The sequence below is a fragment of the Mustela lutreola genome, chromosome 1 (genome assembly GCF_030435805.1).
Source record: "Mustela lutreola isolate mMusLut2 chromosome 1, mMusLut2.pri, whole genome shotgun sequence".
In the NCBI taxonomy this organism is placed as follows: domain Eukaryota; kingdom Metazoa; phylum Chordata; class Mammalia; order Carnivora; family Mustelidae; genus Mustela; species Mustela lutreola.
This window is the reverse complement of record NC_081290.1, coordinates 152,293,714-152,309,830: the sequence shown is the minus strand read 5'-3', so window position 1 is coordinate 152,309,830 and position 16,117 is coordinate 152,293,714. Positions and strand designations below refer to the sequence as shown.

General features: G+C 46.7%; 1 protein-coding gene across 11 annotated transcripts in view; it reads right to left on the bottom strand.

The window, feature by feature from the left end:
- Nucleotides 1-1,168: 1,168 nt before the first annotated feature.
- HMBOX1 (homeobox containing 1) overlaps nt 1,169-16,117 on the bottom strand; it is a 198,937-nt gene continuing 183,988 nt past the window's right edge. For 6 of the 11 annotated variants that reach the window (XM_059176907.1, XM_059176931.1, XM_059176918.1 and 3 more), the window contains one exon: nt 1,169-15,390. In XM_059176907.1, the coding sequence (XP_059032890.1) occupies nt 15,253-15,390 (138 nt within the window). In that variant the 3' untranslated portion in view covers nt 1,169-15,252. The remainder of the gene's footprint in view (nt 15,391-16,117) is intronic. The other 5 variants (XM_059176955.1, XM_059176962.1, XM_059176966.1 and 2 more) reach the window with 2 other exon arrangements.

Below are 16,117 nucleotides of genomic sequence, written 5' to 3'. Positions count from 1 at the left end.
TGGTCTGCCTGAGGCGGTGGGCTTGTTTCAGTTGTGCAGACCCGAAAACGGGCTCCAGTGGACACGTCCCATTTAGTTCGTTCAGTCAGTCACTCGCTGAGTCACTCAGTGAACACTTGTGTCCTTGTCCTGCACCAGGTCTCATGCAGCAAGCAGTGCAGACAAGTGATCCTGATGAGACGAGCCCCACAGCCGGGTCTAGAGGGCACGGGGTCGGCAGGAAGGGCGGTAGGGGCTGAGGGGGTTCCCTCCAGTGTGGTGTGTTTGCAGGTCTCAGAGGAGAGAAATTGGGAGGGGGTATCGCTGGGCAGGCGGGTGTGAAGGAAGCAGAGAGCAGTCTGGGCCCAAACAGAGGAGCGTGAGGGGAAGATGGTTCTCGGCATTCCCGCCCCCATCTCCTGCCCCCCTCCACTTGTGACTTAGGATTGCGGGGCAACTTAAAATTCAGCAGAGCCTTTTCTAATGATGTATTTATGGGAAGAAAACCATTTACTTCTTAGGCTTTCTCTGAGGAGGAGTAAAGCAAATCAACCTGAGTCTGTTGGGTAAGAGGGGGCTCGGGCACGTGGTCCTTGAGTCCCGGATAAGTCTTTAAAGAAACACAAAGAAGCTTCAGCTTTCTTTGATTTCATTTTTCACTGCTAAAGGTCAAGAAGCCCCAGGAAAGATGGCTCCTTTAAGAAAACTAGGTGCTTGGGATGTGGCCTGGCGTGGGAGAGGTAAGGTGTGTGGGATTTCACCACTCAACCCAAGAAGGAAAAGGCTGCGGTCCCAGCGGTGGAGAAGCTGCTAGGACCGCAGTGGTTCTGGGCTGGGGGAAGCTGGTGGGAAGGGAGGAGAGGGAAGGAGGCTGGGGCCTGCGTGAGGGCACCACGGGGCAGGACAGCTGGGGAGAGGCACAGCCGGTCCCACGGTGGACACACCCAAACAGAGAAGGCGGTTCCAGAGGAGGTGGATGGATGGACTCGGGGCCTTTTGTGAGCAGGTGGCATTCCCTCTCACCAGGCAGTGTTTGGCTTCTGCCAGGCATCCTTGGGTCTCCGGGCGCACCAATTGCTTTTTAAAGCAAAGGCACCGATGTCTGAAACAGAACGCGGCTGCCCCTCTCTATGTGAGTGTCGAGGTGCTTCCCAGGTGACCCTCCTTACCCAAAGAAATCCGGCCAGTCTTTGTTCAGTTATACGTTTTATTCTCTAATAGGTACAATACTAAAATAAACACAAATTAAAAAAAAGTTTTATTAAAACAAAACTGTACAAAAAAGCAGTATACTACATTTTAATTACAGAACAGTCTACTGTCCAAAAGGCACTAATCCAGAATAGGAGATACAATGATACAGGACTCATTTGAACTATTTTTAATCAATACAATAGAGCACTTGTTTCTTTGACCATTTACATCTAGAAACAAGGGCTTTTTGCTACAGTCATTACACATTGTTATAAATATGAGTCCCACAGGTGAAGGTGCAGTATCGCTCTCCCTAGACAAGGTTCACGCCAAGAGGGACTGCCTTGGGGTTGAGAGGTGGGTGGGCAGCAGGGGTGGGGCCCAGGCCCGGGGTGCCCAACGCTTCCCCCGGGGGAAAGGCGACTGCCCTGGCGCACAGAGCTTGTCTTCCAGCCTGGCCTCTCAGATGGTTGGTTTCTGGCCATTACTGGCAACCACTTTACCCCCCTCTTGTGTGTTAGCACCGGGAAAGTGGGTTCCGAGATGCTCCAGGGAACTGGGGCTGGAGGTCTGGGTGATGAAGCGTCAGCAGCTCGGCAGAGGGGAGGCATTTTGGTAACCTGGTCTGAAAAAGGCAGCAACTACTCGGAAGAGGGACACAGAGCCCAGGGACAGCCAGCGAGCTGGGCAGAGCCCCCTGCTCCTTTCTGGGCCAGAAGTCTGCCCAGAACTGAGAGGTCCTGCACCTCTCCCTGAGGGACCCGGTGGAGTCTTATGTTAGAGAGATCTGACAGTCCTTTGTTTTGGAAGTTGCTTTCTAGAAGTGAGATTCAGCTTCCCAGAGGCCGTGCCCTGCCTCACTGCTGCCTCAGGACCGCAAGCAGCCCCTGGGCAGGAGAGGGCCAAGCTCTGTCCACTTCTCCATGTTTGGTGGCCTGGACAACTCTCTAAACCCCAGATTTCATTCTCTGTTGGACTCTGGACCTAAGGAAGAGAGATACTGCAACTTTCCAAACAGTGTCATACACATAGAAGACAAAGACAGGCATCTGATGTTAACAAAAATAAGTAACAAAGAAATAGGATTAAACCAAATCTCTTCTCACAGCATCCTATACTACATCCTCCTTCTGCTTAGCAGAAAATTGTACGTACACAAAAATACAAATACACAATTTTGTAGAACAGTCTGATTTTAATATATTTATATATATTTATATTTATACGAGTGGCAGGTTAGTTCATTATATAGAGCTTTTTGCACTTTTGGCTCATATGCAACAAGGCTTATAAATTCAGCTTTAGCTTTCATTCAGGTTTTATAGCTTTTGAACAATTGTTTTCACATTTAAAGCAGCATCCAATTTGCACTAGGAGTTTGTGGTGATTACAGGAAAGATGGGGTCAGGAGGTTACCGACAGGGAAGGCAGGGCCAGGGGCAGATATACATTCCAGTGTGTGTGGCGATGTCAGAGGATTGCTATGGGACAGAGTTGACCATGATGACCCCTTGAGGTAGACTGAACACCTTACAGCAGACTCAGACACAGGTGCGACTCCCCTCAGGGACACATGGTGCACAAGATGGGGGACAGAGACCAGGAGACGCCAAAGGGAAACACAAAGACTAAGACACACGACGGCCAAGGCAGGGAAGGGGGCGCTCTGCCCCCATACCCATCTGGTAGGGACCCCACACAGCCCGTCGCAGATACTCGAGTATTTGGTGGACGCTAAAGACTTTCAGGCGGTCCCAAGGCATCTGGTCCATGGTATCTGATCAGATTACGACTGTCAAACCCACTTTCCATTTTATAACCTGCTGTGCCAGCTCGCTCCCACCCCCACCATGAACAGGCAGACAGAGCTGCACGTGGTTCTGCAACGGGGATGAGCCCCCAGCACTCGGCGGGTGCCGGAGCTTTCGGGTCCAGTTAATGGAGAAGCAAGCGGGCCTCTTCAACCCGGCGCCGCAGCGCACGGCCGGCTCCCCGCGCCCCTGCGGCCCCCATTGGACGCGCGTCTGGGGCAACTGACCAGCGCTCGGGGGCGCTGCCCACACCAGCGTCTGCGGGACGGAGCAACAGATCGCGGCCCCATCCCGGGCTGGCTGCCGCCCTCAGCAGCAGCTCCCTCTGGTCACCACCAATGCAGTGGTCTCCCACTGGGATCACTTTCATCAACCCGCCTCCCTTCTCTATTCAAATCCAAAGACTTCCTCTGGCAAATCTGCTCATACCTGTTAAATGTGAATGCCCACCGTTTGGGTTATTACATTGTCTGAACAAAAACGCTGGATTATTAATGAAAATAAAGTGCCTGGGTATGGATTTGTCCATTTTGCAAAAACTTTCTAATGCACCAGCAAATCATCTGAGCGCTGCTTAGTGCCGTGATGTGAAGAGTGCAGTCACAAAATAATCCGTCCTACACCCACCACATAATAAAGGCCCCGAATTTAGGTCAGACTTCAATTACTTTAAAAAAGAAGCAAACAAATAACTCACATTTTCAAAGATGCACCTCTGATCTTGCTTCACCCCCAGCAATGATGGCCCTTCTGAGCCCTTGTGAGCAGACGCCCTGATCCCTCAAATCTAGTGTGAGGACAGGGAGAGGCAGCCAGGGTTCCAGTGATTAATGATGGCAAATGAATCATGGTGTTTTTAACTGTGATTATCTGACTCTTTGCTCTCTTGGATCTGGGTGCATTTTCCAGCTGAGGACAAAGACAGACTGAATTCTGCTCTGTGGCTGTGTTGCTCTCCCCTATCTTCCCCACTCAGGAGCTGTAGACCTCGAAGAGCGGGCTCCTGAACATTCTCGATGAGCCAAGACTGGAAGCCCACCAACAGAGACATCCCTAAAAAGCAGCACAGGAAAGAGTGACAAGCCAGCCTGCGGGGGCACTGATGATGTCGCCCTGCCCACCAGCTTGCCCTAGCAGTTGTTCTGCCTGCAGAACGCCGGGGACCCTGGAGAGGGGCAGCTATCTGCCCCCGTCCCTGGGGGCTAAGTGCAGGGTGGGGAAGGGGTGGGGGCAGGGCACAGGCTGACTCTCTGGCAGGTTCCAGAGTTCTGTAACTTGCTTAGGCACTTAAAAAACGTAACTAGAAATGTATTCTTGGAAGGTCCCGCATACCCAACGGTGACTATGGCCGTGGAAGGGAAGGAGGGGAGCCCAAGGGGAATCAGAGAAGGCTGTGGGCTCTTTCAGGAGAGGCAACGAGGATGTTCTCGCTATCTTCTGGCAGGGGAGCGCCCCCCCTTGCAGCCTGGGTGAGTCTGAAGAACCAGGGCCGGGCTGGCAGGGGCTCTGCTCTTTTGTTTCTGCAGACCAGGGCGAATGGATGGGGGAGAGCAGGTGTGTGGGAAGTCGGGACGGCCTGCTCTAGACTCATGGCCACAGGACGGCACGGGCCTGCTTTCTGTTATCTGTGTGAGGAAAACTACGAGGAAAAGAAAAGGCCCTTTCTGAAAAGAGTGTTCTGGCAAAACCAGTGAGCAGTAAAGAAAAGCCTTGCCAGAGATGCTGACGCTCGAAGGTAGCAGCTCCCTACCCCCCACCCCTGCCCCCAAGAACTTTGGTTTTGGTTTCGTGGTGCCCATTTTCAGAGATGCAGGATTAAGGGGCTCACTGACTCTAACATACAGAAATGTGGTTTTCAAGGCAAATCACTAATAATAATGCTCTTGCAAGGAGCCTGTGGCAGAGCTCTCACCTTTGTTCAATCCACTCCACTAATGTCCGCACTGCCTACCCCGCCTATGAATCTGGCATAAAAACAAAAGAGTTCAATGTAATATCACTAGAGTGGCTGCTGTTTACACTAATACAGCACTAATGTCGTTTTCTTTCTAGTTTAATAGCTTCAATGAATGATGAAGTGGAAAAACGACCCTCCTAAGTTTATGCTGGGCTCTTAGTTCCAGTAAAGCAACAAAAGGGGAGTGGTTTCTGGGCTTAAAGGAAGCCAGAAAACAAGGCTGAAATTTTGGCTTGACCTGGAAGTGATGGGAAACTGGACAAGGCAACACAAATCTGGTGACTCATCTCTCCCATGTATACTGCTTGGTTAAGAGTCATGTGCTCTTTCCCAGGACGGAGTTAATGTCTCCATTCCAAAATTTCAGTGGCACCCAGCTGCCACCAGAGATGCCACACCTGGATCAAAAACTACATGGAAGGCACGCATACCTTGTTCTTCACATCGGGGTGGGGGTTCTGTTTTGTTTTGTTTTTGTTTTGCTGTTTGTTTGTTTGTTTTTTGGTGGGGAATAGATAACCAAAAAACCCCATGGGCCAGCTAATGAAACAAAGTACCTATTACTGGGGACCCCAATCCCAAGGTGTCAACTTGGTGGATCCACTCACGGGGCCAGGCCAATGGGGGGCTCTCCTCCAGGGCGGACTCCACTCTCTTGGGCTTCAAGAATGTCTAGGACATGAGAGAGTGGATGAGAAGAGAGAGGGACAGTCAGTTCCTGAGAACCGCTTATTTGCAAGAGGAAAAGTGTCAGAGAAGCGACGGGGAGAGAAACATGGCATTTCAGTCCCATCCTCAGGTCAGCTTGGAGCCCATGCCCCTGACAGTAGTCACTGAGCTGCCACCTGAACTCCGAGGTGGCTCGGCCCTGTGCCAGGCTGTGGTTATGAGAAAGTTCTTATGCTGAGCCCAAATCTGTACTTGTCTCCATGCAGGGCAGACGCGAATACCAGAGTCCCAGAACTTCCTACTGGCTCAGCCCCACCACTGTCTCTCATGACTGTGATGGACATGACAGCAGAATGAGTTGGAATGGCTGAGCTAAACACTTCTGTGCAGAAGCAGGATGCCTAAAGGTAACAGGCATTATGAAGATGCTTGAAGAGCTAAACAGAGAGAAAACAGGAAGTGTGTGAGATTTTTAATATCCTCTGCCTCAACTAACTGGAACTACACCTAAGGAGTGCTAGTAAATTCGACTTCTCCACAAGACACAGATGAGATAGCTGTACTGTTTCTTCTCCACAAAAAGGCAGGACCTCACATTTGCCTTCTGGAGACAGGATGCCTGAAACAAGAGGTTTTACATTATAGCTGCAGAGCCTCCCTGAGGTCACTGTATTTCCATCACCATCACTAAACAAGGAGAAAGGCCAAGAGAAAGGGGTGCTCTAGTGTCTAGACCATCACGGTAGCACCAGTTCAGGGTCAGAGGGAATGAAGGGCAGGGAGAGATGATAGCATTGGGAGAGGGGGCTGGTGAGAATTATCCAGTGTGGTCGTCGAGAAAACAAAACAGATTAAATGCAGTGATTTCACTCAGGGCAATGCCAGGCAGACTCTCTGGTCCATTCTCCAATGAACATCCTACGAAGATGAAAGAAGCAACTGGAGATTTCACTCTTCTCCATTAAGGTGGTACCACTCAGTGTGGGGTCTGTGAATCTTCAAGAATAAACGAGACAGACCACTCAGCACAGTGCTGGGCACACGGTACATGCTCAGTAAATGTCAGCTGCTATTATCATGAGCTCTGAATACTTCAGGAGGTCTGAATGTTTGTCTCTTGTCGCATCATGATTTAGAACAACGTCTTTACTCTGTTTTCTTGTAAGAGCAACTCCGGGTATTCTCTTCCTCAAAATCCGTATTTCAAGGCTAAGTCCTACCTCCATTTTCACGGATCTTGGTGAGTTGGCTTTCTTTTTTGGTTTCGTTTTTCTTTTTAGTGGGGACTGCTAGTGGTACCGGCATTTATGGTGGAGGGTGTTTTGAATCACTGAAGTGGCCTCTGGAAACACCTGGGGAGGGAGATGTCTTGCCAACTCCGGTTCTTTCTTAGTAGAGCCATTCCTTAAGCAGCGCATCTAATACTTTGATCCCTCAAACAGTAGATTGTGTTAGAAGGTTTTAACTGCAGTGATAATTCTATTTTCTTTGAATGTAAGCAGGTAATCAGAATGTTCTGCTGGCTGTTTTAATGCAGGTCTCACAAATCACAGAATTATACTCATCTAGTCGGTTCTCAGAATTGCAAATCTTAAGACAGATTCTCAATTGTAATGGAGATAGTTATCTTTCAGCAGCTGGGAAAATAAGGGATGAGATACTCTGCTCTTTGGGGTCATAAATCCACGATCATTCCAACTGTCAGAAGACTGACAGGATCCCACAGAAAAGTCTCAAAGACAGCAAATGTGTCTTGAAGGTAGGCATGTTGGGTGGGGCTGAAAGTCCTTTTAAGATCATCTAGGAAGAGAAGCACTGAATAAGAACTTTTAATGGCATTTTTCCTGATTTAGCCCAACTACTATATATTTGGAGGTATTTTTGAGGGGAACACGAATAAAAGACCCCAAGGCAGTCTTTTCCCAAATTGTGTGTGTGTGTGTGTATGTGTGTGTGTGAGAGAGACAGACAGACAGACAGACAGATTGTGGACAGGGGGAGAGAACAGTTATGGAGAAGCAGCCTACCTCAGCATTTTCATCAAACTAAACACTTTAGCGTTTGGTTGGGATCCCTTCTGAGCTGTGGACCAGGGAAAAGGTTTGTATGAGGCTAAGCAGCAAAATACGAACAAAAGCAAGAGCCACATTTTCTCAGTGGTTACTAACCAATGCTGGAGGGTTCAGTGGGCCAGGCTCGTGATCATAGCCAGGAGCCACATGGGAATGAAGCACTTGGTACGATGCTGGCTGCTGCTTTTGCATAGACTGACTCTTGATATAACTGAATGAAGACTTCTGCAAGTGATGGAAAAAGAGCCAAAAGCACATTCTAGGGAAAGGCTAGATAAAGACAAAGCAGCTCCGGTCCAGTGGGAGGTCTCAGCGGGGAAAAGAGCAGACATCTGGGGCAGGAGACTGTGGAGGGTGTCCAGGCCACCCAACGTCAGTGGGTGGGACGAGGTGTATGCAGAGAAAGGAAGAGAAGTAGAAGGAGAGAAAAAGAACATGGACTTGCAAGGGCTAGGGAGACAATCCCACCGTCTTGGCAGAATAATGGAGAAAACCCTGGCTAAGAAAAGGCTGCCAGTACAAGGAAGTTGGTGGCTGCCATGTGAGAGCTGTGTGGGGGAACACATGTATGCCCAGTAACCTCAGGACGCTGCCGATCAGTACTCCAATTACGCCACAGACCCGTTTACAGCCCATGTGTGTTCACGTGCGTTTGTGTCATGCTGGCCGAACATCCTAGGATCCAATGAGGAAAATGTGTAAATTTCCATCTGATGCTTTCTGATGGTGACAAAGGAAACGCCACGTAACCAGGGAAAGAATTAAAACCCTAGGGAGCCCATTAAGCAGTGAATATCCGCAAGTTAGGCTGCACTGCATGCTAGTGGGCTAGCAAGTCAGACAGAGTCGCAGAGGCCTTGTCAGGGGCCGACTCAGTTTGGGATTCTGACTGGAGTTTCTGCCAAAGGTGAAGCAGTTTGAAACTGGACGTGAGACAAAGAGGTTTCAAATCATGTAGAAGTCAAATGGGGAGCAACAGCAAAGGCTTCCATTTTGAAGCTGAAATAACTCCAAATCCTTCTCTTTCACTAAGGAGAGGACACGAACACCATGTCATTATTTTAGTTTACTGAGTTGCTGTTCCAAATGTTCTTGGGAGCATTAGTGCCAAAAGGGAACAGGGAATGGGAGATCTGCCATTTCCAATCACATAAAGGACAGAAATCCTTTTAATTATGACCATGCCAATCTACATCTTGCTAAAACAGCTAATTACATGTCAGGAGGACACTCAGTCATTCAGAACAATTGTCATTATATTTTTATATATTCATTCTGTGCCACCCCCCTCAATTACCATGGTTACAATTTGAAAGGATTCAGGCAAACCTTCATTTGATCACAGCACACCAATGTGAATTTGAGAGTTAATTATGGATGTACAGAGCCACGTTCATTAAAAGAGAAAATGCAAATGGAGTTAGGGGAGTGGCACCCGGAGATGTCCCAACTGGGAGCCGAGCTATGAGCATACGCCCTCTTCAGGTCAGCCTTAGTGACCAGTCACACTCAACAGCTGCCCCATGCCACCACACCGTGGGGCTCAGACACCCACAGGAGGGCACAGTACTGCTGTCCAACTCAATCCCCAAACTTGCCAAGTAAAAAGGACGTCAGGAAAGCAAGGCAAAGCCTCCTGCAGATGCTTCCTTGTTTGCTCTTAGGGCGCTGCGCTGGCTAAGGAGCTAATGGGCGTGGAATGTGGCGGTTAGTGGTCAGTGGTGTACAATGCAAGTCGGACTTCACGTGAATGCAATCGACTTAGTTCTACTCACTGCTTGGCCCCAGGTGTCACGTGAAGCATGGTATAAAGCAAAAAGTCCAGTGATCTGCACATTTGTTACACATGGCGTCTACTATATCCTCAAGGTCCTCGGTGACGGTAAGAACAGGATATAAGATCTTTTGGTGTGGCCAGAGTTTCCTTCTCTTCTCCACCATATCTACTTCCCTCTTAATTACAAAGGAAAACTAATGTTATAGGAAACCGGACTTCTCAGATCGTTAGCTTTCTCTTTGCTGCCGCTTCTCATCTCTGCCAAGAAAGAATAATGAAACTGATGTAGACACCTCACAGTTTATGAACTTCCAGCTTTTGAACATCCATCAGTAGGAACAAAGTTGCACTTCAGAGTGAGTCAACCACTGATGGGTCCTCTAAGACGGCAAAAGCAGGAGCTTATCATTTTTAGCTTATAAGTAAAGAGAATTAAGAACAGCTTTTCTGAACATAACCAGGTTTGTGAGAGGAGTTTTTGTAATCAGAAAGGGATCTGTAGGTCCGATGCAGTTAAAAAGCCTTTCCCACCACCCCAGTAGGGTAGTTCTCCTGAGAGTGGTAAAGAAATCTTTCCTCTTGAGTGATAGTCATCTTTTGAAAAGAGCATATAATGAAGGAGACGGTGGTGCTGGAAAAAAAGGGCCTCTGACAATAGGTTACGGTCAGGGAAATCTTCATAGGATGACCCGGCCACTCATAGTTGCCTCCCTGGGAAAACCTCATGTTCTCATTACGGTGCAGTATCTTCAAACTGGAAAACTTGGGTGAAATGAAGTAATGTGAAGTAGGCAATCCGGAAATTAAGAAACAGGAAGAGGGTTTCCAGGGCATGCAGCTCAGTTAGCCAAATGCAGTATGGCTGACAACTGATCCCTGAATCCTGAGTAAACATCCTTGCTATTTAGAGAGCACACAAAAAGGAATGTTTTCAATGTGCAATTCCCACCCCTGCCCCAGTGCATCCCCGCACTTCGTCCCTAACCTCCCACACAGACGCCACCAGCAGAGCTGGTCAGTGCGCCCAACTTCCGCTTGGGAAATCCTGACAGACAAATCCGGCTCAGTAAAGCTATAAATGGATTTGGCTGGTCTCAATGCAGCCCCAATGAATACAGTAGTAAAACATTACTAATAATCACAACAACAAAACGACAAAACCTATCACCACTCTGACCTAAGATTTAAATCACGGACGGAGATTAACACAGAAAACCAACACACAACGCGAAAGGTCAGGACTATTCAGTGTAGAGTGCTACTTAGCACAAGATCATCAATAACAAGAAAAATTATTGCCTAAGAATCTGTTGAGACTCATTGGGGAGAAAATACTCCAGTTGTTCTCTGAACAAGAAAAGACAAAAAAGCAATTTTAAAAGGCAGAGCCACAACTTAAATGGGAAGACTGCTTCTACCCAAACCCTTCTTAAGACCGAGAGAGTAAGGACTTGAAGTTCACATTTTTAGGACAGGGGTGGGAGGATTGTATATGAAGAAGGGATTATTTCCACTGTTATGGGCAGAGATAATGCAGCTGGTCAGTAGAATATGTAGCTGGTCAAAAGGATGGCCTGCAAGACAGGACGGAGTGTTTGTGTGAAGAGAGGACCACACCCACCTACTCTGCCTACTGTGGAACATGAAATCCGAGCACAGATGTCAGCTCAAGATGAGGCCTTAGTATTGGAAACCAAGAGGCAAATGGAGGAGGAACTGTTCACAGGAGGAGACAAAGCCACTGGAGATTCCTGAAGAAATGAGTCTATTTACACCTGGTGCCTCTGTTTGGAATCCAGGAGCAAAGTTTGTGAAGACAAAGGCCAAACAGGGAGAACTGAAACAAGTGTATGAATGAGCTCTTCATGAGTTGTCCCCTTTGAGGTAAAAAATATATGGTGGATATCTGGCCCCAACAGTGGTACTGCTGGTCACCGGACTGCCTGCCATCCTAATCTACCAGGAACTGGGATACTGGATTTGCACACTTCTAATGGTGATGAACTGCTTACTCACTCACAGCTCTTTAGGGGGTCACCTCTACTAAGCCAGAGTGAAAGGTACCTTAAAGGGGTCTTCCTATTCAGGAACTTTCTTCCTATGAAGGAATAACAGGAGAATGGGGGCTGGGGCTGTCCCACCCAAGGACAGGGTACGGGAACTGGACAGATGCCCTAGATAAGTGGACAGATTCCCTAGATAACTATCAACCACTTTAAAGGATTGAGACTGTGAAGAAAACTGCCGTAAGGCGTACTCAACAATTAATTACAAGCTTTGCTGAAATAAACCTGAAATAAACCAAAATGTCTATTTGGTACTGACGGTACCAGAAGGTATCAGCTAAGAGTGTACTGTACTGCCCTCCCTGGCCTTTATCTTGCGTTAGGGTCATCAACAGAAGGCAGGAGTCTCACTAGGATGGTCCATCTTTCGAAGGTCCCTTTGTAAGGCTGTGTTGTAAGAGGAGTAGGAAGCTTACCCATGTGACTACAGTAATTCAACAAAAGTGTCTTTTAAAAATAGTAACAGACAAGTTACAGGAACTGCTGACAAGGTTCCCCATCCTCCTCACCCCTTCGGTCTTCCTCATGAGGAAAGAGCAGTCCTGAAACAGTCCTCTGGGGCCCGAGGGAAGTACAGTATGGAGTAAGAGAAGAGGGATACAACAACCAAAAAGCACAGAACACGATTTTTTTAAGAGCCTGGCTCTTTCCCCTTCAGTAAGAGCGCAGTTTAGGGTTTCTATTTAAATATCACCAAACCTGAAAAAGCTTAAGAAAATAAATTCACTAGCCAAAGATATTACAAATCAGACAGTGGCAACTCTATATGCCATTTAAGAATTAAGGTAGCCTGGACAAGACAAAATTCAACCTGGTGTCAAAAAACAAAACAAAACAAAACAAAACAAACCCCAAAGCAAAAACAAATCAACCACGGTAGATTTAAATCTAGGCCCCAAAGACCTACATTTTCACTCTTGGTGAAAAAGCAAAACTTATATGTAAGGCAGTGGGTCTTCAGAGCAGGCCAGCCATCTTCTTCAATTGAAAGACGAATTCTGGATGAAAGCTTCCTTCCTCCTGTTCCTACTGAACCCAGGATAAGGCTATCCTGCATTGGTAGACACGTTCTTCCACTTTTTCCAGGTCGCCAGATAGGGCTCAGTACTGCTTTCATAGATACTGACTCTCCTTTATCACTGAAGCTTTTTTTTCTTTTTAAGGCCTTAAAACAATGAAACCTTTTAGCTCTTCTCTGGCAATCACTGTATTTCTTTAGAAACTGCAGCTGTCTTAACAGTTTGAGTCTGTTTCTTTAAAAAGACCAGCAAGAACAAATGATACCAGCAATCCCATCATAAAGAAGCTATCAATTATAATAATCTCCTTACAATAAATCATGGATGTGGCTTGTCAGACAGTATAGTCTTCTCTCTTCTTTTCTTTGAGTCAACCGAGAATAAGCAGACAAAATTCCACCGAAATGGAAAGATACAATATGTTATATTTCTTCTACGTAATATAAAAGGAAAGAAAGATAACATAATCTCCTAATTGAAATAAAATGTCAAACACACCAAGAAAGAAAATGAGCAGGGGGATCATTCCTGAGAATAACAAATGCTACTCTTCAATTTGTTGGTTCAAGTAATACGGTAAAACAGGAAAGACTACCCCATTTTACTTCAGTTCTTGGAAGAAGCATATACATTTTCTGCCCGAAATCCACAACCAAGAGCAGGCCCGGTCCCTGCCCAAAGCTCCTAAAAGTCACAGACCCATATAAGGCAGCATCTTCATGCCCTCTCAAAGGCCTCCGCACACTGGCCCAAGCAGAATGAACGGATACGGAGAAGACCTTGTCAGCACGTGCCTTAAATGGAGACAGACCAGCTAAAAACTTGTGGATATTTACTATTTCACTAACGAGAAAGGGAAAAACAAAGAAGTCAGTCAGTCTCTCTCTCAGTGGTTTTAGGCCGATAGGGGAGGAGAGGTGAGGAGGTAAGGAAATGGCACCTTTCTTCCACCTTAGAGATCGTTCTCAGGTAATGGACGACAAGACAGAAGTCCTGGTTAACAGCCAGCCCCACATCCCCCTTTAAACAAGGCTTTACCGTGCGCAGAAAGGAGATGGAATGAGGCAGAAAATATACAGCAGGCATGCCTCCTTCAGACGCACCCTCAGCCGCTACATCGAAGGCGGTCTCCTCTTCCCCACAGTGACAGTGTGTCATTTAATCAGGATGCCAAGGGATCATTTTCATACAAGGCCAGCAGATGTAATTTTCTTTGATGCATGAATAGTTCATCATTTTGCTACTAGATGACAAGGTGATCACAGGGTGACTTTATAACGCAAGTTCACTGTTTGGTATTTTGAGTTCTCAAAATGAAAAAAAGATTTATCAAATATAAATATCTTTAAAAAGTAACAAAAGTGCTACATATGTGATCAAGGAAAAAAATTCCATTAGTTACTGCCGCTTAAAGTAGATTAAACTTTACAAATATTACCACATCCATTATCAATATGGCTTCCAATTATTAAATAAATTGCCTGTAGCAATATAGCTTTTCACACCTCTACAAGGACAGAGTAAAGAGAACACCAAAGCAGTCACATCACGTTGTATCGAAGAAGACCCACCGCGTAAGTGGCAACTGTCCCCTGCTTTTTTCTGCTCCTATTTAGGAAAGTATTTGCATTTTTGATAGTCAGCCAGCATAATCCCGCTCTAAAGTCCTCTATCAACCTCTCGTATTGAGGGGGCTTCAGTTAATGGATACAAAGACTGGAAGTTCACTCACTCATTTGTGACCTTAGCTCCATCCTTGAAAGACTTTTTTTGGTAGCAGGGAAAGGGGACACAGACAGGAGGCAGAGCAGCGTCCATGATGGCCTCCAGCACTCTTCCACGCAGGCACACACCTGTGCCACGCAGCGTACAGTGGTTTTGAGAACTGGACTTAACATCCATTAGACATTCAGCTCGTGTTTTTTTCCAATGCTCTCAAGCTGGGTTTGTTTGTTTGTTTTTTAAATGACTTTTGTTTTTTATCTTTTTGTCTGAATCATGGTCCCAAAGGCAGAAGGCAGTATTTTATCTACTAAGTCACACAGCTTGTGAGAGGAAAGGATGTCTGTGTCAGGCATGTTAACATCAACCAAAATTTGAGATCAAGTTTTTCCATGGACATTCTTAGCACAGCACCCAAAGAAGTATAATCTAGCCACAGTGTGACTATTATGAGGCACGGCTTATTGCAGCTGGAAATCAGTGATTCCCACGCTGAGTGGGAATGCTAGTGTTCCTTTTACTCTGCGGATACTCCCCAAATGGTGTCTGTCAATCCTGGGCCACACAACCTCAGCTTGCATCCTATCAGTCTTGGGGAAGGAAAAGGGTACAGACTAGTGTAACAGGAATCTAAAGGTACCCAAGGTCTTACACGTAGCCTAATAGTGGAGAACCGAGGGCTATCTAAATACCTGGAAGCACTTTCTTGGAATGCTAAGACAGAGCAGCAAGGTTTTCTAGCCTCAGGGGCTGGGAGAAGGAAGTTTGGTTGGTTGGTTGGTTATAATTTACTGGGAATTAATACTGAGAGAGTATATGCAAAGGCTGAGGGCACCATGCCATCTTCACAGAACAAGACCCTAACGGCTAACTGACATACAAGAAACTGCAAGTTATACTGTAAGAACACATGTTAAGGACCGAGGAAAGTCTGCTAAGGTGCTACGTCTAAACTAAGTTAACTTCTCCTGTTCAACCCTCCCTGATCAGTCGTCATCCAGGGCCTCTGTCTTGATTTCGTTGGCTCCTTGTCGGGCCAATGCCAAGATAGTGTGGTTGACTGCTGCCATTTCCACAGCTAATGAGATGGGGTCTTGGTGGTCACTATGGCTAGTGCTGTCATCCTAGACGTGCAGAAATAAGAAAGAAATGTTACTAGTGGATTGGCAAAATGCTCCAACTCACAGAAAGGCATGCTGTGGGCAAGGGGAGGCAGAACATTCGTGGGAGGAAACAGTGGGGGAGGGGCTCATGACACAGTAGAGGTGAAATGTATTTAAGTAGACACTGAATGGAAATAGGTCAGGCCTTCAATTGCCATTTTTAGGATTCAACAAATAAAAAGCACCAAAATATTTTCTTCCTTGCTGAGAACTTGATTCCTTCTATCAGAAAGACTGCTGGTGAGGCTAATCAAATCTGAACAGTCTAGTTTGCAACAGACATAGCACTAGTCATTGAAGCCCTAACTAGTGAGCTACTCAATTCTGGACTGGTACTCTTACAAACGGATTCAGACCTCATTGTTCTTCTCCACTGAACTGAGAAAACTAGACTAAACTACAGACACCAACATCTAATGGGTAAAAACGATTTTATAAAAGAACAAAAAACCAAAAACCTCTCAATTGCAGCAGGATAAAAGTATACTAGCCGGAAATGGCTACGGGAGACAGTGTGTGGTGCTCTCCTGCTACAAGGCTGCTATGCCGGGCAAGTGGCAAGGGAGTGTGAAGTTCTCCTTCGGCGCACAGCTAAATGTGTTACACAAAAAGCTGTGAAGGAAACTGGCATTGCAGGATGTTTGTCAGGCCCTGAAGATGGTGTTACAAATAATGGGTAAATTTCTCA